At 36.1% G+C, this 21,570-nt stretch overlaps 1 protein-coding gene across 2 annotated transcripts; it reads right to left on the reverse strand.

Moving 5' to 3' along the window:
- Positions 1–1,775: 1,775 nt before the first annotated feature.
- Positions 1,776–21,400, reverse strand: LOC118744254 (semaphorin-1A). 2 transcript variants are annotated; one of them, XM_036477146.1, is made up of 8 exons: positions 21,259–21,400; positions 8,595–9,243; positions 8,393–8,486; positions 7,783–8,311; positions 7,279–7,420; positions 6,039–7,199; positions 5,674–5,857; positions 1,776–5,589 (listed from the first exon to the last, which is right to left on the reverse strand). In XM_036477146.1, the coding sequence occupies exons 2-8, from the start codon at positions 8,749–8,751 to the stop codon at positions 5,388–5,390; spliced, it is 2,469 nt and encodes an 822-aa protein (XP_036333039.1). In that variant the 5' UTR covers positions 8,752–9,243; positions 21,259–21,400; the 3' UTR covers positions 1,776–5,387. The 2 variants fall into 2 exon arrangements, with proteins under 2 accessions (XP_036333039.1, XP_036333040.1); XM_036477147.1 differs by having other exon boundaries at positions 21,089–21,400.
- Between the last annotated feature and the right edge of the window lie 170 nt (positions 21,401–21,570).

Here is a 21,570-nt window from a genome sequence, read left to right on the forward strand (position 1 = left end):
AGTTCTGACTAAATCCTGTAAACCGGACTGCTATTGGAACAGACTAACTATTTACCTAAATTGTGCGTTTAAAGTGGCTGACAATAATTTTGGTTTTCGTTGTTTTCTTTGCTTTGTTTACTTTTCGCTCGTTTTCCAGTAAAACAAGATGGCGTAGAACCCGCTAAAAAAATCGACTTTTTTCACTCTCTTGTTCTTATAAAACCCATTAACGTAGTATTAAAGTGCACTTTAAGGTTAGAGAACATAAAATATCCGAATGATTAGCGGGGGTATTTTTTTATTCAGAATTCGACGTGAGTCGTACATTCCAATACCTCTCTAACATCACCAGATCGATGCTACAACCTAAGTCATTCGCGCAGGTTCTGCAATTCACTTCCGAGTGAATTTCAACCCCTGATAACACTGGATCACAAATTTTAGTTTGGTTTTTGTTCTCCAAACGCCACTATCTAATTTATATGTAGAATTACTCGGCGATTCCGAAAATCGAGTTGATTTTTTTTCTATGGAAACTTTTTCGAGATGTTTGCAATTTACCGTTATTCGGCTTAAAACAAAAAGTGGTTCCATTTAATCACGTATATCTCACAAACCAATTTAATAATCTTAAAAGGAGATAAGTCTAATCAAAGCCAATAAAATTCTCCATAAACCATATATGTATGTATATATACATACATCACTTTCCGATAGGACTGATAGTTTCTGACAAATTAATTAATCATTCCAGTTTTTTTATTGTTAATGAAAAAAAAATCAAACTTTAACAGAAGAAAAATTTTAAAAATAAATTTTTGGATTTTGTACTAAAGTCTGTTGTGTTAAAAAAAAAAATAAAGTTACCGTTGGAGAAAATCGATGGATAAATAAGAACTATTGAGTGGTTAAATGAAAATGCGCAAAGATTTTTTGTATGAAATATGAGCAGAAAAGCGTGTTACTCAGGTGTACGTTGCGTATGAGTAACTTTCTTTCCTGCTCATTTTTCATACAAAAAAATCTGCGTATTTTCATTCGACCACTCATTATTTCTTATTTATCCATCGATTTTCCTCATTAGTAATTTGATTTTTTTCTTTTTTTGTAACAGAACAGGCTTTAGCACAAATGCAAACATTTGGCAAAGAAACTGTTATTTTTTAAATTTTTCTTCTGTTAAAATTAGATTTTTTTTAATTAAAAGAAATTAAATTAAAACAATTAATCATTCCATAATTGTTCAGAAACTATAAGCTCTATCGGAAAGTGATGTATATACGATTTATGGAAAATTTCATTTGCCGTACTTTATTTATATTAATATTGTTAAATTGGTTCGTAAGATATACATGACTAAAAGGATCCAATTTTTGCTTTTAGCTGAATAACGGTAAATTGAAAATATCTAGAAAACGTATCCATAGAAAAAAAAAATACTCGATTTTTGGAATCACCGAGCAATTCTACATAAGAATAGGATAGCGGCATCCATAGAACATTTTTGCAGTAAACCTACACTGGTTAGAATTCAACTTCGCTCGAAAGTGAATTGCAGAACCTGCCTGATTAATATTTCTACACTTATATTTGAAAAAATCTGAACGCTCTTCTTTTACTAAGTATCCAAGCCATTCGTTCGCCAGTCATCTGATTGCCTCTTATTTCTACATTAGACATGTTTAACTTACCCGTATGACCGATGACCCGTATGGCCCGTAGGCCACTCCAGCGGCATTGCGCGGAAAGTTTTCCAATAACCTTTTTCATCCATTAAAAAGGCGTTTAATTCTTTTTTTTTAAAAAAAGCACTTTATTTTAAATTTCAAAGGAAAAAATTCACTTCCAACAACGAGCAAATCAAGATCGTTTTACGGTTTTTGCTTGGCTTTAGAAACTTAAGGAAGACCCCCAACGCTCGCGTTTCTTTAACCATCGATCGCATATACAATTCGCATGTTGAAAAACAATTTTTTTAAAAATCTATCACAATTTTTTTGTTTTGTTTAAAAGTGATACACTAAACACTAATTTAGAGATATATTAAAACGATAATCGTCGACCCGACTTTGTTTCACATACATATCGCTCATTTACTTAGACAATACAAAAATTAAAATTACCGCTACCTCTTCTATGCTGGTTGAAAATTGCATAGCTATGGGAGAATATGTATATAAATTCAAAACTTTAAAGTCGTTTATCTCGAGTTTTGCTCTTTTGAGTTATGACACTTTCGAAGTAAATGAGCGATATGTCCATACGAATATGTGAGAGTGTATAAAAACTAATTATTCGTACACATATTATTAAACATTAAAATAATTAAGCTATAGAAAAAATGTTTATGTATGTATATATGTATATATTTTACACAATCGCCAAATATACGCTTACGCTCACATAATTTCCTTCTCTTATCACTTACAAACTAGCTTCCATAATTACTTTTATTTTATGTATAGTTGTATAAAATATATTGTAAATATTTATTAAGAATATTCCTTAAACGGACGGACTAACTAAATAACTAGTACGCCAGTACAAGAAAATCATGTATGTATATGTTAATTAATTGTTCGAGTTAATCATTCGATTTTTAAGGCTATTTATGCAAATTTAAAGATTTGTATGCAGTTTGTTTATATAGGGTGCCGCAAAGCATTGCGTTAATTACTTAAATAAATTGTCAATAATTGTTTTATTTTTTTGTTGATAATACGTAAATTTAAATTTTTAGAATTTTTAATATCCACAGTCCTTTAAATTTTCAATTAACGATAATTTTCGAAGGCAACAATTTTTCAGTTATTATTTTAAATTCATAAATTCGCATAATACATATATGTATAAAATTTCGTTAAAACTGTTTTCTTAAATTTATATTCATTAGCGCCTTTGCACGCACCCTGTTTTTTGTTTGTTAATTATTACCTTTACCAATGCAAATCCTTTCCTAACTAATTGAGCTTCTTTTATGGTTTTTGTTTATTTGTTTGTAATTAGGTTAGTATATGTTACTTGCTATTAGTTAATGTATGAGTTTCATAGAAAATTATTCGAGTTAGGTTGGAAAAGCAAACTATGGAGTATTAATGAATAACCGACTTCTTTTTTTTTATTGAAAATTATGAGTAAAATGATGTGCACATTTTCCTGTTGGGAAGGATGGGCACACTGCAGGAAAGTTTAGCAAAATCATTTGATCGTCAAAAATTTAATTTGCATTAAAAAATTATAGAGGTGGCAAACCAACATTTGCATTTCAATAACATTTATTTTTAATGCAGAACAAAGTGCCAGTAAGCCTAGACGAGCAGAACAAGTTGCAAAGCGTATAAAAAGACGTAAAACTCACAAAAAAGTTATAAAAGAAAGATAGTGTTCGATAATTTTTGAAGCATAAAATCCGAAGGAAAATACCGCTAAAACCTTGAATACCCATGGGACAAAGTTCAAGCCTCCTAAGTCTATATTTCCTAACAATTCGTTTTAAAGGAAATTTTTGGTGAAACAATTCATTTAAATCCATTGCAATCAATTTATAGCATCATGCCACAAAAATAGATAACTCTCACTTTTTAGCACTTAGCCACTATACAATCAAGCCGCTATTAAACACAATACTTTTCCTGCAGTGTAACAACCTTCAATGTGTAACCCATTCAATAGAATACAATTGTCTCAAGTGTTTGTTGTGCTTCAAATGGGCTTACGCGTGCCAGGCGGCGTATCAACTCAGTTGGGAATGTGTGTAGAAGAAAGAGAAAGCGACAAATAAAGCGAAATATGAATGCGTGTAGATGCAAAATGTAGTAATTCAGTCAAAGTATAAAAGTACAATTGTTAAGGTACTCGAAAAAGAATGAAGATGATAAAATCTGTGTACATGCATCATGAATGTCAAGACCAATCAAAAGTACATATGGGAGGAAATGTGCACGCACGCGCGCTTTGACGATAATAATGAAGATGATTGCGCGAAACATATACGGACGAAACAATCTAGCCAAGCACTCACTGAGCGAAGAGGGCAGAAAACCACAGTCTAGGCATACGATTTGCAACTAGCTTTCGTGTTTTCCTGCTTTCTATCTTGTACTACCGACTTAACATAGAAAAATACTTGACATCGTCGTCACCGCCGGCATATTGCTTTTGTTCGTAAACCGTTCAGTCTAATTACATTAATACTTGTTTGCTTTTGCAATATTATTAAGTTATTTGTAACTGCTATTTTTATCTTTATTTTACTGCATGTATTCGCATTTTGTGCGTATAGTTTTTTATTTTGTTATTTATTTGAGTTTCGCTAGGTAGTGTCGTCTGGCATGCAGTGACGAGGCGGCGAATATAAACTTCATAGCCAAGAGGAAGTTGTGTTTACTGGCTGCTGCCTTGAACTGCAGGCACTGACACTACTATAGCCTTTTTTTCTTTTATTTCGAGGAAGAAGCGATTTGAAATCTCATTAGAAAATGTAAATATAAATTGTACATACTTAGATATTTGATATGTTTATACGCAGGCGTAGAGGGCGCAGCCGGAAATGCTTTTGCGGTTAGAGAAAAATGTTAAGCGCAGTTAGCTGATATTCGCAGGAACGCGATTGTGGTAATTTACCGCAGTTGTGGGAATTTTTCTACAAATCCACCGACGTTAAGCGTCCCGCTAAATTCGCTTGCGTTAGTATATATTTAAAGTATTTATTACATTTTTCTCTTAGCAAAATACATGCTAACGCGGTCTCACTACTGACTTGCAATTACATTTGTACTTAGTTGTTATATTTTCTTGTAAAGTAAAAAAGCGGCTTACCGCTTGCTAAATCCACATTAACTAACTAAACTTATATATAAACTAAGCGACTAAGAAAATTTTTTAAAATTAAGACTCGCAAAAGCAGCAGCTATGCGCTCAGCGGGGAGGTAGTGAATACGTACGCTGTAAGGCGGCTTGCAGGCGCTAATTAAAAGGCGCCATACGCTTATAAAAATCACTCATTTTCATTTAAAGTGAAGTGAGCTTGTTCATACCGCACTTGCACATATCAGGCATATCTACTCCTCCTCCTGCTGGGCATAGCTCATGTCTGCATGCATTTAGACGGCTCAAGTTTACATACACCAATAGTATATTCCTGTTATGCATAAACCTCTTTCGTTTTATTGTAATTTTGCCTAAACTAAAAAAAGCTCACACACACACACATTCTTGCAACACTTTCAGCGCTTGACACTTCACTTTTCACACATACATACTGCATATATGCGCATGCTTTCAACAAAATTTGCTTAAAAAATAAAAAAGTTATTAAACATAACTAACCTATAAAAAAATTCCACTAGTTATTTTTTTATAAATGCAACGCAATGCTTTGCAATGCATTGCAAGTAAACTATACATTATATATATGTGCGTTTAACCTTCGTTAACGTGGACGTCTTGCAGGGTATTTCTTTTTCTAGATTCTCTGTTGAATTTTTGCATTCATGACTGCGATCCTTCTCTAAGTCGAGATTGGGTTTTTTCTGACTGCAAAAATGGTTCGGATTCATTAGTAGATTAATATCTTTGCCGGTATTGTGATGCTTTACGCCGAATTGTCTTAAAGTAGAGATATGAAAAAAGAGCGTTAGGTTAGAGAACTACGAGGCTTGAAATATTGAGTAAAATTTTAGGAAAACTTACGAATTCGAGGTGAATTGATTGCGATGGCTTGCGTGCAGCGATGCGGTTTTACAAATGCGCTTTGAGGTGTAATGACCAACGATAATGCCCACAACGAAGGCGATGAGAGCGAGCGCCCAATATAAACTTTTGCCGGCTACCTTGAGTTTCTTCTCATTTAAGCTGGCTTGAGATTGTAAAGGATCTAAAAACAAAAAAAAAATTTATTTCAGGTTATGAATAGCCGAAATTAAGCTGACTCAGAACGAATAACTGCATTGCATCATCCATAGAAGAGAAAGATAAAAATATCGCATGCGACTTTTTATCATAATTTGCTGAAATTTTAGCCACTGAGAATTTTCAATTATTTTTTTGCCACTCACCACTCAACGTATTCATCAGTTCATCGGGGTCCACCGAATGCAGCGTTATTTTATTCTCATCGCTGAAGCTGTTCAACAAATAATCATTGCCTGCGCCTGTGCTAGCATCCAAATCGCCACCACTGCCAATGGGTACTTCTAATGTAGTAACACTACTTTCGGCTACCGCCGCAGCACCACCATCAGACGGAACGCTATTACCTGTACTCACTCCAACTTTGGTATAATGGAACTTCTTACTCATTTCCTCATCCGCTTGTGGCTGCTGTGCCGTTACTAAATCAATGCCTGCGTTTGCAATCACACCACCTGCAATATTCGGACCATCAGCCATGAGTGTGCCACGCGTATATTTTGGGCATAAAGAAGCTGCCGCTTTCTTAGTAGTATTCAGGCTCTGCAGAAACGCTTTGGTGCCGAATTTGATATTCTTTGCCACAAGTCTCTTGCACTCATGATTCTGCTGATCCCAAGCACAGTTCGGATCCTGTAGACTCAAACAGCCGAGACAGTCAACGATGTGGGCGCAATGATGTAGTGGCACAGTAACCAAACTGCCATCGCTAACCACCAATAGACGATTGGTTTTCGAAAATACAAGCAGCTCCCGCACTGCCACTCCCTGTGGCAAAACTTGCATTTCTGATATCAATACGGTTTTCAATTTGTCAACTCCAGCGCTGGAGCCTCCTGCCTGACTCGGTGTGGGTATATTAATGAATTTCGTTATGCGACCATCATCTGTGCCGGAATAGATCACATCATAGAATTCGCCATTGAGCGCCATAATGTGTGCATCGATTGCTATTGTGGTGAGTCGGTGATGCAGGTTGACTTTGGTGAGCAATGGGCGACTATAGACAGCGGGTACAGCAGTTTCCATTAGAGGGTGATTTTTAGCAAAATTCACTGCAATACTGGATAGCATTCGCGAATCTTCAACGCACTTGCCCGGACGCGGTTCAGGCACTTGTTCTTCTTGTATGGGTAGCCATTGTGATTGGCTGTCCTTTTGTGACTTGAAGGTGCCCTCAAAAGCATCCAAGATATCGTTCACATTGAAAGCGCATACTGCGGAGCCGGGTATAGCATTTACGGATGTTGTGAAAACAGCGTAGATGAGTGAATTGACGCCGCTTTCAACTATAGGAGAAATAGCCTCTGTTTCGGGAAATAGAGAAGAGAAAACATATTGAGTATGAAGAAAATATGTAGTGAAAGTGTTCAGCATTATACTTACGAATTTCATCAAAGTAAAAAGGAAACTCTCCAGGTACTGAGCAATTTAGACGTGCTTTCAAAAATGATGTCCAACTCTTGGAGAGTGTGTAGGGACCGCCGCGATCGTTCTTACAGACGCGTGCAACTCGTGAGTAGATTGTCTGGTTGAAACAAAAAAAAAAAAAGAATTTTAATTGAAATATTAATCGAGGAAGAGGGATAAGGGGTTTCCACATAATGATATCAACTTCCAAGAAGACAATTTATGACAATTTGATCTCCACACAGGGTAGATAATCAACTCCCAGATATTTTCGAAAATGCTGTGTAAAATTTTTAGCTATTTTTTGGACCATTAATAACACATCAACATAAAAAGTGCAAAGAACGAGACTGTAGTCAATCCTTACATATGTACATACATACATACATACATATATACAAATTTTGTGTCGTCCGACCGAATCTAAGAACCACAGCTTCTGGCACGGTCACTAAGCCCACATTCCTCAAAATCACTCACCTTGCCGAAATTCATGTACTCCATTGAAATTTCACGGAAGAAGAACATTATATAACGATCACGCTCTAGAGCACCCACGAAATCAGGCTGATTCAACTGTTTCAAATCATACTGCTCGGTGCGCAAATTCTCGCGATAAATCAATGGATCACTGCCCGAGAAGTCAGCCACTGTGGCGCTATAAAGTTGTCCCTCCGCAAAGGCGTAGGTGCTATTGTGTGCCGGACTATATGGGCAAAGCCCTTGCGCTTCGACATCGCGTACAATCTCATATCGTTGGCCGGAACCAGCGGCTGCGCTCAGTTCACTTGTGGTGGGCGCATAGTGGCGACAGCGCGGCTTGTACGAATTGGTGCCACACAACAAGAGCTGCGCATCATCGAGGCGTGCAAAAACGCGTATGTAGTTGTGGCAATCAGTCTCACGTTTACCCTTCAGTGCACATAGTTCGCGATCAGCATCAGAAGAGAACCATTCCAACCGGCTGATTTCTCGTAAACCATCCAAGCTTATGTTGTACATAATATCTCTGTAGGGTGATGCGAGAGGCAAGGGAAAAAGCGGCGACGTTAGGAAAACGTTATCGAGTTGAAATAGCTGGCATACTTACTTAGCGCCCACAAGTATGGTAGCATCGTCATAGGCCAATATTTTAAAGTAATCCGTGCTGTTGCCCAGGAACTTGGCAATGATTTTATCTTGCTCTACGCCGACAGAGAAGATACAGAAATGCAAATTACAAAATTAAATACATTTAAAATTGTCTTAAGAACGGAAATGTTAATCAACTGCACTAGCAGCAGCAAACTTACTCGGCTGCAAATCTGGGCGCACATCGGGCATCCAAGCGTGCACGGCATGCGGCAGCACTAGCACCAGCAGAGGCAGCAGGCATAACGTGCCGCAGCTAATTAGCGTTTGAATGGCGAATACGCTTTTAGTTGTACATTTTTGCAGTTGCTTTTGCATTGTAATAATTATAATTATTGTTATTTGTATGAATTTTGCACTGGTCTGCGCTGTTGTTGCACTCCTAGTGGTTTTAATTGCTTATTATTTCTGGCACAAGTAAAGCCAAGTATGTAGTTAGTTAATTGTTGCGCTTAAATTTCCACTTCATATATTTATGTTTATAATAATTAATATGCGGCAGCTAAGGCGGCTGTTAAACCTTTTGCCAGCACTGCTTTTGAATGCGGCTATTTATGAATGCGAATTGACACATATTTTCCGGCAAAGTCATATCCACAAGAGCACAGCTTTTTCGCGTTCGTCTACAGCTAGCAAGGCAATCTAAATGGCAATTAAATGCACTCGGCCCTGTGTGCTGGCTGTTTGGGGCCTGTGTGGCAGGCGAGATCGCACGCTCACTCTGCTGTCTGGTAGGCGGCTGATACGCACTTGATTGTATGCTTCAAATGCTTCAAATGCTCTCACAGCAACACAGTGGAAATTAAATACCTGCAAGATAAAATGGAAAAAATCGCATTAACAAATAGTAGTACAATTAGGATTAGAATTAGGGCAAATTTAGCACTGTTGAATAACAATAGACCAACATGTCATATGTGTGTATGTGGAGCGTATGTACGTGCGGTTTTGAAAAGAAAATATGTGAGCGGAATGAGACGAGTGCATGTGTGCGGCAGCTAATCAGGACGACAAATTTGAGAAACGCTTTTCCATAGCAGTCAAGTAGTACAGGTATAAGTCGCCGCTTCACAATCAACTTAGTCCTTTGAATGTCTTTTTCACCTTGCTAACTTCTCGCGCGCCTAGTTGCCACACACATATTGACACATTTCGCTGAAAATTGGAAAAATGTTGTGGAAAGCACGTACGGGTTTTCCATAATTTATATGTATGCATGTATGTATGTATACCTGGCGAGCTAACAGCTTGCCGCGCTGCATTCAGCAATAAAATGAAGCGTTTGTTTTGAGGAAAAACGTGACTAAAGCAGCGCCGACCAGCAGCGTCTGTAAATTTTCAAAATATGCGAAGAAGCACGCGATGCAAAGGACCCTAATAAAACAATAAACACAACTGCACAGCATTAATATGGGTAAGGTTGTAAAATAAGAAAACCGAAAATTCAAGTCCCAATTGTTGCTAATTTCTCACACTTGTGTTGCTGATAATTAAGCAGATATGGAACAGGAATCGATGCACGCTGCTAGTTGCACTAAAATGACAAATATGTCACACAGTCAGCCGCCCGGTGCGGTGGCTAAACAGCCAAGTTCGAGTGACGCGTCAGCGTTGGTGACAACAATAATCAGTTGAAGTTGGATTTTCTTTGGCTTATGTATGTATATGTACAGTGACGAGCAAAACTGTAACATGTAGTAATATTACATTTACATTGAGCCCAAATGCGTCATTTGGGCGAGAAGCCTCAAATGCGAGGCCAAATCACGCATTTCTCCATACAAATTCACATTTCCAGAATGACGCATTTCGACGCATTTACACAAAATCACGAAACAAATGCGTTCCAATTGCCGTACTATTTTATTGAACGCACTCAGAAACAAAAGTTCCACAAAAGCTTTGGTTTGTCTTTGACATTTGGAATTTTTCAAACACAAATCAAACACAACGAAATAAATAAATCTTTGAAATTTGTGTGTAAAAATTGTTAATTTATACAAGAGCTTTATACATTTTTAGTTTAATCAAAGAATAATTGCCTGTTTGTGTCCAAAAAGCGTTAACAATATAATAAATGTAGTGTTTGTTTACATACATTTTGTTTTTGTCTTCCCTTTTCATTTGATGAGAAGTCAAAGCAAATGCGGATCAAGCAGTGTAAACACCTTCAAATGACTGATTTCAAATCACGCATTTTGGTCCAATGTAAATGTAATATAACACTTTTTATTTCAGCCGTCGCTATATTTCCAAGTTCCAACGACATTCATACTGTTGTTGTATATTTTTATTGGTACATCTTTGCTTCCTCTGTCATAACGATTTGAAGTCAATTCAACAACATTAACAAAACCAGCTAACGAAAATGTAAATTAAGGCAAATGTTACAGTTTTGCACTCATACATTTTTAATAACTTTTTGAGAATTTTCACGAAAAAAAAGAATTATTAACACAATGTTCAGTATGCTTTTGCTTTTTTTAGTTCCTGGTTGCAATTTGGCATACCTAATGTGTATCTCTGTAAAAATTCTGGAGGTATAGCCTCCCATATATCCTTGGTTTGCTTTCACAGCTCATGTACTCCATTGGACGGACTTGGATACTTAGTAAGCTGCGCTTTTAGTTGATTTCGCAAATTCTCGATGAGATTCATGTCCTCGGATTTTAGAGGTAATTTCAAGTTAGCAAATTTTTGCTTTTGTTCCAGTCTTTGCGAACATGTGCAGTGTGTTTTGGATGATTCTTCAGCAGAAACTCTAATTTTTTCGACTACATCTTGCAAATTTTGTTGAAATATGAACAGATACTGTTCCTTACGCATAATGTGTACAAACGGATCAACCACATTTTTGAAATACAACCCCAAACTATTATTGACCGACCACTGTGATTCACTGTTTGCTTTACATGATGCGCTTAGGCTTAATTTGGGCCTTTGATCCAATACCATGCCCGGCCATCTGATTGAAAGCGATTAATTTAGGCTTGTCAGACCAAATAACCCTCAATTAAATCTTAAAAATTTGTTTTTTATTGCATTCTGTAAGGCCTAACATATCCCAATAGGCAACGGTCCGGTTTTCTTGCGATGCAGCAAAACGCTGCCACACTCGCACATGTATTTTGATCAAATTTGCTTTTTTATTCTTTTATGATCCATTGCGCTCAATTTGGCAACTTTTCGCCTCACTGTATACTGATTTGCGCTCAATTTTAATACCTTAAGCGCTTCTGTAGTAGTGGCTGCAGCGCTACTGCTCCTAAGTTCACAAGATATCGGACTGTAATATATTTTGACAGACTTCCTTTGTCCTTATTAACACTTTAGGCTATATTTTTTCTCAGTCTTAACATTTCCATGTGTCAAACTCCACAATTTTTCGCCACTTTCCCTGCGGTCCCGCCTTTCTGCAGTAAATCTATTATTTACATTTATGTTTCCTGATTAACCGTATTATTTATTGGTGATCACTTCTTGAATAAATTACAATACAGAAAAAAGTCATCTGGCTTCCAAGTAAGCCAAAGATAACTATAAAATGCAAAACTGAGAGTGAGTGCAAAACTGTAACATTTGCCTTAACTTACATTTTTGTCTCCAGGTTTTTTTATTGTTATTGGATTGACTTCAAATCGTTATGAGAGTGGGAATAGGGGTGTACCAATAATAATATACAACAAAAGTATGAAAGTCGTTAGAACTTTGAAAGATAGCGGTGGCTGAAATAAAAAGTGTTACATCATGTTACAGTTTTGCTCGTCACTGTAAGTAACAGCATCTCTTTGGCTCCCCACAAGTAAAAGTCAACAAGAGAAACGCCTGTGTGTGCGCATATGCATACATTGTTATTGTTGAGATCAAACATGTTTACTTGGTGATTTGAATGATCCGAGTGTGAGAATTAGTTGGCAATATTTTCCGCTCTCCACAATGAAAACGCAATGTTATCTGATGATTAGAGGAATTTCGAAAAAAAATGAAGCGGATGAATAGAAAGAGTAATCAATCCACCGTGGGTTAAGTAGGCGATTGAGATATTTAATTGTAGTGTCTCTTTATCATTTCAACGACGGTAGAAAACATCCCAATGGCGATGGAAAAGCTTTGCGAATTTGGTCATATGAACATTCATCCACCATACTATTGTTATACCCGAGCGCACTTGTGCACTTTTCCACGCAATTTGCTGTTCTTTCAAAAGACACTTTAAATGCAAGATGTGACTGTTCATGCAACTGCTTTCTGAAATTTCTCAATTTTACAACCTTTTCGAAATACATATATTGCATAAGAAATATATTGCCACGTCTGACACGCTCTTAACTTTGTTCACATAACGGTTGTTTGTAACAGTCGAATCGAGATAGATATAGACAATTTTATACCTAAATGCTCAGAAGGAATAGAGAAGTCGATTAAGCCATGTCTGTCTGTCTGTGTCACTTAGAAAATTATATTATTATAAATTTTTGGATAATGGGCGTGACGCCGCCCTTTATGACCAATCTTTTATCAATTTCTACCAAACTCGGTGCACTTAATAACCTTGATACGGTAAAGCAATTCGTTGAAAATGATTCAAATCGTACTAAAATTACTTCCGCTTCCTGAATAACGGTAAACTTTAGAAATACGAAAACTTCGATACTTCAATAATTGAGACTTGCATAATCTCTTAACAATAAATACAACTGTTATAAGAATCGGGCGTGGCACCCCCTACTTTATGACTACGAAAGTCTATATCCGTAACCCGTTTTGACCAGTTTTTGCTATATTTCTTTATTGTTTATTTGATGCTTATATTTTTTATATAGATTTTTATTACATTGCATATCCAGCGCCACATAAATCTACATTTAAACTTTAACAATCGCACCCAAATATTTTAAACTTTTTATTCCGAACTTTCGGGTACATTTTTGGAATGCGGTTTTTTAGCACATTAAATTTTAGTAGGTTCAAGCGCATATTTCAAGACGCTAGAAAATCGCCTTGATTTTTAATACAGTTATTTTTTGCTAAAATTGTCGAGCATACATACTTTATAAATTTAATCGGCTATAAAACTGCATACACAAGATTTTTCCAACAAATTCTGGATAAAACGTTTAAAATTGTTGGTGCCTTTACTGCGGTTCGCGTGAGTTTTTAACTTTAACAGTCTGATAAATATTAAAATTGATTGGTGAAGCTGGGATAAGTCTTTTAAATTAAACTCTCCGCGTGTTTATGAATAGCGCTTAGGAATTTTAAAGTTAAAACCTTTTAAAGTAAAGTGTTTCAAGTCTTCAGCACTTAAAATTGGTTCAAATACAAATACACTCCGCTGTGCTAATTCGGCGAAATTTCTAAATATTTATTCTTTTTCGATTTTATTGTACCTATTTAGCCGATTGAAAATCTGTATAAATATAGAATCAAGTATGTTTACATGTTTGGCATATGAAACAACTCAAGTAAGAGAAAAACGCTACATCAATGTCTACATACATATGTATGTATTTACTTAAACCGCGTGAGAAAATATGGATGAGATGTACATATGTATGTATGTATATAAATGCATATGAACATATGTATGTATGTGCATCCATATGTACCTTATATGCGTGTGCTTTTATTAAGAAATTTTTTGTTTATTTTATCTTTTCCTATTCCGTGTTCTGCCGTTCTCATATCGAAGCACGAACTTCACTTGTGAGCTGGTTTTTGTTTATTTATGTTCTACTTTAAAACACTTTAGTAATAAATTTTAAGGTTGAATTAAATATTTTTCGTTTTGATATCATGATGTTTTAATGCATAGTTAACTGATTTTGATTTTTACTATACATAATTTGCAAAATAAACGCTAAAAACAAGAAATCAAGTTTTTCATTAATTATATTAAACGCCTTGCTTAACAGCTGTTATTGTTATTTTCTTTATTTTTTGCCCAAATCTCATTTAAACCACTTCACTGTGCACTTCAGCAAAATTGAAGATGAGTTTAGCGAAATTCAAAAGAACATAATAAATACTCCAAATAAATGTTAATTACAATACGTAATAAATAATAATGTATTTCAATTTCAATGTCAACTCACGAAAGTGTCAATAGCACAAAATTGTGTATTCTCACGGTTTAGGTTACGGCCTCGCATTCAAACGATGACTATTGTGGAGATATGTATGTATGTAGGTATTATTTAGCTTACTAACGTTATACTTTTATTACAAAGCCACCACCCAACAATGGAAAACCTAAGAAAGACAATAAAAAAAAATAGAAAACCAACCACAAATGAAGAAATGCTAGATACTCTCGCGCCACAATGAACTGGGCCATGACTCATGTACTTTTACGCTTGTATTTAGATTGTAGGCGAGTATGAAGAAAAAAGTAAAATTATTGCCATGGCTTTTCACCGATGATGATGTTTGAAGGTGTTTAGTGCTGAGAAAAGTGCAGCGGAGCATGCTAGCGATAATGCTTCTTCTACTCCATTTTACGGCTCTTATGTAAGCCCACCCTTTTTTATGAGCTGTTGCATTTTACCCCTGTGCATATGCATACACACTTACATATTTATGTACATAATTTTTCATAGAATTCAAAACGAATTGCCCAAGTGCCTATTTTTGTTTACTTTTCCCCGAGGGAGAAAAGAACCAAATTTGGCGAATTCTAAAGAACGACATCCGCCGGTTATTGGGTCTCGATTTCTTCTAGCTAATTCCAATGCCAGCAAAAATTCGGGCGTGTACAGCAAGGTGTTAGCAAAATTTAATATACAGTATCGGTCATATCTATAGCACGCCATTTCAAAGTGATATTGTGTGCCCCTTATGCTTATTTATTTATTTTTAAGAATTTTCAATTAAAATACAGTTCTTTCTCTAATAAACCCCATATAAACCCAAGTTTAAAAATTTGTAGAAAACTTCAAAAAATTACAACAAATTTTCACCTAAGTTTCAAACTTTTTTCTCGGAAGTGTTAGAATTTTTTTGAGTACACAGTTTTTTAGCCACTGCAATTTTAATCTGATAATGTGCAAATTTCAAGTGGCTACGAATTACCGTTAATTTTTTAGATTTTTTTTTTGTCGCATTGGGTTCCATATAATGATTAAACTCAATTTATTTGTATATGGATGAAAACCGCAACACCTTTGGCGAAAAAAATTCTAAAAAATCAACGGTAACTTTCAGTCACTTGAAACTTGCACATTATCAGACTAAAATTGATTGGGCTATAAAACTGTGTATTCAGAAAAAATCAAACACTTCCGAGAAAAAAGTTTGAAATTTAGGTGAAAATTTGTTGCACTTTTTTGAAGTTTTCTACAAATTGTTAAACTTGGGTTTATATGGGGTTTGTTAGAAAAAAACTGCATTTTAATTGAAAATTCTCAAAAATAAATAAATAAACATAAGTTGCACACAATATCAATCACTTTGAAATGGCGTGCTATAGATATGACCGATACTGTATGTACTATTTATGTACATATGTAAATACATTGCGTCTGGTTTGGAAAAATGCAAAAAAAATTAAATCTTTCATTGCTAAATTTATACAAGTACCTACGTTTTTTTTTTTATTTGTTGCTGGATGTGCCAAATTTGCGCTTTCAACGAATTATGTTTATTTTTAGTTTATTGTGTTATTTTTTTTTTTGCACTTTTCGTTCGTTTTTCTAGATAAACCATTTTTGCATGCGTCTTTTAGACGCAAAGGGTGGCGAAGAACGTGCAGCATGGACAATAAATTCATATGTTAATCTCAGCTCATGCATTAACGCTTAATGCGATATACCAAACACGCTCACGACAATCAACAATCGACACAATGTGTCAATAAAGACTTCCAGCTTTGGTGCGCGTGCTTTATGTGAATCATTCGTTTCACTTGAAATGATTAAAGTACAATTTAATAGTAATGCATAACTAAACAACCGTCAAATTTGCAGGTGTTTGCAATGAATTGAAAGTGACTTTTAAATATTTATTAGGTACATACTACATATATCTAGCAAAATAACATTCGATTCAAAGATCTTTCTGTCGGTAGGTCGGCACTTACAGCGCAATTATTCAGCAGAAAAAAGTTTCCAACTAATTATTATGCACAAACGTCACATTAGGGGATGCTGCGGGAGTTCATGATGATCACATGCTTCTGTCGGCTTTAATTGCCTTACAAAATATTTACATATATTATATACATTAGACCGTACCACCTTACAAGCAAATAAAATAAAGTTCGCCGTACACCGCTGAGTCAAACATTTTTTTTTGGTCTGTTTACATTCTTCGGTTACACCTATGTATGCACAGATAATAAATTCAATTATAAATTTTTAATAGATAAATTTTTGTTGTTGCTGTTGTTGTTGTAACGTCTGTAACAACACCGCCCAGATCGGTTAGTCCCTCAATCGTTGTCGTCAAGCTCTACTAACGGTAGCCCCAGGAAGCGAAGCGTTAGCGAGGTGGGATGGGCATACGAAGAGATGCTGTGAGTCATGGGGCGACTCTCCGCATGCCGGGCATTCATTGATTACATCTTCGTTTGATCTGCCCAGGTATGAGTTCAACCTGCTGCAGTAACCAGAGCGCAATTGGTCTATTGTGGTCTGAGTCTCTCGAGGCAGACGAAGTTCTATCTCGTCCACGTCTGGTGGTTGTATGCCCAGAACGGCATTCACAGGGTGTAAAAAAAATTTTGATCATGTGTTTTATGGAAGAAACTGCGCAACACCCTCCGCAAAAAAATTCTAAAAACTCAACGGTAATGTTTAGCGACTTGAAACTTGCACTTTATTATACTAAAATTGAATGGGCTACAAAACTGCATACCCCAACATTTTCTAAATAGTCGAATTAAAAATTTTGAAATTTTGACGACAATTTTTTGAAGTTTGATTAATTTTTTTGCAATTTTTGCAAGCTTTTCAACTTTTGTTATTGTGGTTTCTGATATAGATTGAATTATATTTTAAATGAAAATTATTAAAAATAAATAAATAAACATAATTTGCAAGCAATATCGTTTTGAATTTCGTTGCTAATTAGTTGCACACATCTGCATATACATATATTATTTTTTATATATACATATATTATTTTTTTGTTTTTTTTTTACCACCCTAATGCACATACATACGTACATATTTTTATTCATTCACAGCGCACCGCGATTGGCAGAGCCAGTTGCGGTTTTATAAATTTAAACCAGATACATATAAGAATATTATAATTATTCACAGCCATCGCCCACATAATAACACCCTGACCCGATAAGGTACTAACGACAAGATGCTGTGCTGCGCTACTTCCCAAAACCATGAATGAAATATGTACATATGTATGTACATACATACACATGTAAATTTAAGCGTCCATAAATACATATTTATGTACATACATATATACATATGTATATAAATTTCCAGATCCGAATTCGTAGTTTACAATTATATTTGAGCTCCTACATAGAGAGATATGCTTTAGTACACATTCGCACATCCGCTACTTGATAAAAATGCTAATACAAAATTACAATACAACGAGCAACGCGATAGTTGAAACAATTGGAGCAGAGAATCATCTTATTGGGGAACTTGAGGGCGGCGTTTATACATAGACAGTGTTTATAACAGACATGGGCAGCATTTGCTTATGGAGTTCTGTTTGTGCTGGCCTTCATTGGTCTATAAAAACGCGCCACGGTAACTTTTACATCCACGGTAACAAATTGCGGTAGATCCACGGTAATTTCTAAGAGCCGTAAATCCACAACAAAAAAATTACCGTGGATTCACGGTGATTTTCGAAATACGCGAATAACTGCCTTTTTAAAATTGGATCTACAAAGAAAATTACCATGGCTCTGAGGTTATATATTTTTTGAGCAAACTTTAATTAAGACCTCCGATTTTACGGGTAAAGAGGATAAGGGTAAAGGGAACACGGACGGGACTTATTTCTGCGTAGGCGGCCTCTGGCCACGCTTAGTGATTATTACCCTTAGGGCCAGTTTTTCAGTGCCAGTTTAAAATCAGATTAAGTACTGAGTTTGAATTGAACAGCTGGCTGGCATTTGATTGGCTGATCTTAGTTTAAACCAGGCAGATCGGCCGTTTAAACTTAGTTTAAATTACGGCCGTGCACTGAAAAACTGGCCCTTAATACGCAGAATTCTCCTTTCTGTGTTGCCGGAGAAGTGCGGAGGAACTCCTTTCCGCGTAGGCGGCTTTCGGTCGCGCTTAGGGATTATAACCCTTACTACGCAAAATGCTCCATTCCTGTGTTGTCGGAGGGGCGGAACTTTTTTCTGCGTAAAACATAAAATTAACAAATTTATATATGTATGTATACATATGTGTGTGTATGTAGATGCTGCATAACCTCGTGCTTTTTTTGAAGTCGTTAAAAAAAGATACTAACTTTTGCCGCAGATCTGCAATAAAATGTGGTTAATCGCGCACATCCGCTACTTGATAAAAATACTAATACAAAACAGGTAAGAATGTCTAAGTTCAGGCGGATCCGAACATTATATGGTCATTATGTGATCATAAGTGGGCGGTTGCTAGCCCATTTCTCAAAAATTTATCATAAACGTATTTCTAGCTAAAGAACTATTACAAGCATTAATTTTGAATAAATTAGCTTCAGTATTTACTGATTTATCGAAGATTTCGTATTTGTCTAAAATAGCGTTGTATGGGATGTGGGCGTGGTTATTATCCGATTTTAAAAATTTTCAGCCATTTGGTATGTTGTACCAACGCCAACAACTGTGCCAAGTTTGGGAGAAATTGGTGGAGCGGTTATCAAGATATACACATGTAATCATAAGTGGTCGTGGCTACGCCCATTTTTAAAGAATTTATAATACTAATATTTCTCGTCTAAAAATCATTACAAATATCAATTTTGAGTGAATAAGCTTCAGTAGTTACTAAAATATCGCAGTTTTCGTATTTCTGAAAACTACCGTTATCTGGGAGGTAGGCGTTGTTATTGTCCGATTTTGCCCATTTTCAATACCATCCGTTCTACGTTCGAAAGAAGTACACGTACCAAGTTTCGTTAAGATATCTTAGTTTTTACACGAGTTATCGTGTACACAGACGGGTGCACAAGTGCGCTCGGGTATAATTATAATACAAAGAGCAACGCGATTGTTACAACAATTGGAGCAGATAATCATCTTATTAGGGAACTTGAGGGCGGCGTATATACATGTACCCACATATGATGTACATAATTACATATTTACATAAATACTATAGCATAAAAAGTTAAAATTGCCCGTGACAACAGGCAGATAAACTGATTCACAGCAAGCATGATCTACTATGTAAAACTTACAGTATCCTTCCGGTGCTTGTGACTCATATTATTTGATTACACCTACTTGCACGTCCAATAAATGATTTAACGATACAGCAGCTACCACTATCTCCAGACCATAGCTATCTACTCCTATGATATTCTTTATATCAATAATAGCAAGTGGCATATAAAATTTTCGATCAACACCTTTTGAGTTAGTGCCACTTGTATTATAGTGTTGCTTTTTGCTTGTACAAGTTGGCACTTACTTTTATGGAGAACTATGTACCTACATACATAAATTGTACGTACTATGGCAGACAAAATGTCTCAGCTACCCTTGAAACGGAAAAAATGGCAATCTCAGCTATTATGTGATCGCAAGCAAAAAAAAAAAATACGAAAAACGCCAGTCACCAGTTCGTACAGGCTACAGAATTACTTATATGGTCTATTGCTACTTTTAAGATCTCGAATATTACTGCGCCAAGAGTAGATATCGCTCAACACTCTACCGCCACCATTCAAGCTAACAAACTTGGCTCCTGCTAGACCTTTTGTCTTTGCTGCTACAGTGTTCGATCGTTTTATTAATGTATATTTTTTATACTTCAACTCTATTTCTATTCTATGCTAGTAGCTAGTACTTCTGTGGCTGCTGCTGGTGTTCAATGGCCAGCGTACCGAGTGGGCCAGTCAAGCTGGCAGCTAGCTGCTGGCTATGTAGATACTAAAAGCTACGAGCAAGCACCGATCTCATACGAGCAATCGAACGAGAAGAGCGTGTGGGTCCCCGCCTTAATCCAATCCACTCTAATTCACCTGTGGCCCCACTTGTGACGAGTTTTATTTTATTCTTCAGTTTGTCACTTCAAATCACGTTCCCCCCTCTGATCAAAATGTCCACACAAAGTAACACCAGCGCAAACAACGTCTACCAAACAAGCTGACGATGGCGACGACGCCGCAGTTGTCGTCAATAAAAACGACGTCGCCACGGTGTTGTTGACGTTATTTCTTGTTTTCTTCTTGCTTATTTTATGCATATACATGTACGTATATATGTACATATTTACTATGCTTGTTGCTGCTATTTTTGTTGCAGTTGCTACACTCCATGTTTGATTGCTATTGTTGTTTTTGTCTTTTATGTTTTCTACGTTTGTCCGAAGCGTCAGAGTAGCGTATTCCAGCAAAACCTGTTTGCGTTTTACAATAACAAAAAAACGCATACAACATATAAATACAACAAAAAACTCACTGCTGGCGCGCATACACATACACAACACATACATACGATGCCCGCCTATATACACACGTAGTGCTACAGCGCCCAGTCCAAGCAGCGCAAAGAAAATAGGAGAACGGGTAATGAGCCCCAATTTCCTGCACTTTTCAACTGGTTTTGCTACACAATTTTTTCACTATTTAGCAAAGTATTTACGGGTAAATTGCTTCTTAAAAGCTTTAATTGCACTTTAAACTCACCAAAAATTAGGGATAATTGGAAAATATTATTTAATTTAAAACAACTAATAAACAAAACACAAATCTTTAGCACAATTCAATTCACTTTAATGCGTCGGTGGCCATAGCTAAAATCGCTCTTGCGCCTTCTGTATGTATACAGTGGATGAATTGCCCAGCCACCAGGGTTGCCAGGGTAACCATGAGAAAAATGCAGGGTTGCATGCATTACGACCGCAAAAACTGAAAATACAGTGGCTGACAAATTTTCTTTGGGTCCAAAATTATACGTTCTCTGGACAACACGTTCCACACGTTCCCAGCCAGTGCTGC

This window comes from Rhagoletis pomonella, unplaced genomic scaffold (genome assembly GCF_013731165.1).
Source record: "Rhagoletis pomonella isolate Grant_MI unplaced genomic scaffold, Rhpom_1.0 Rhpom_scaffold_00008, whole genome shotgun sequence".
In the NCBI taxonomy this organism is placed as follows: Eukaryota; Metazoa; Arthropoda; class Insecta; order Diptera; family Tephritidae; genus Rhagoletis; species Rhagoletis pomonella.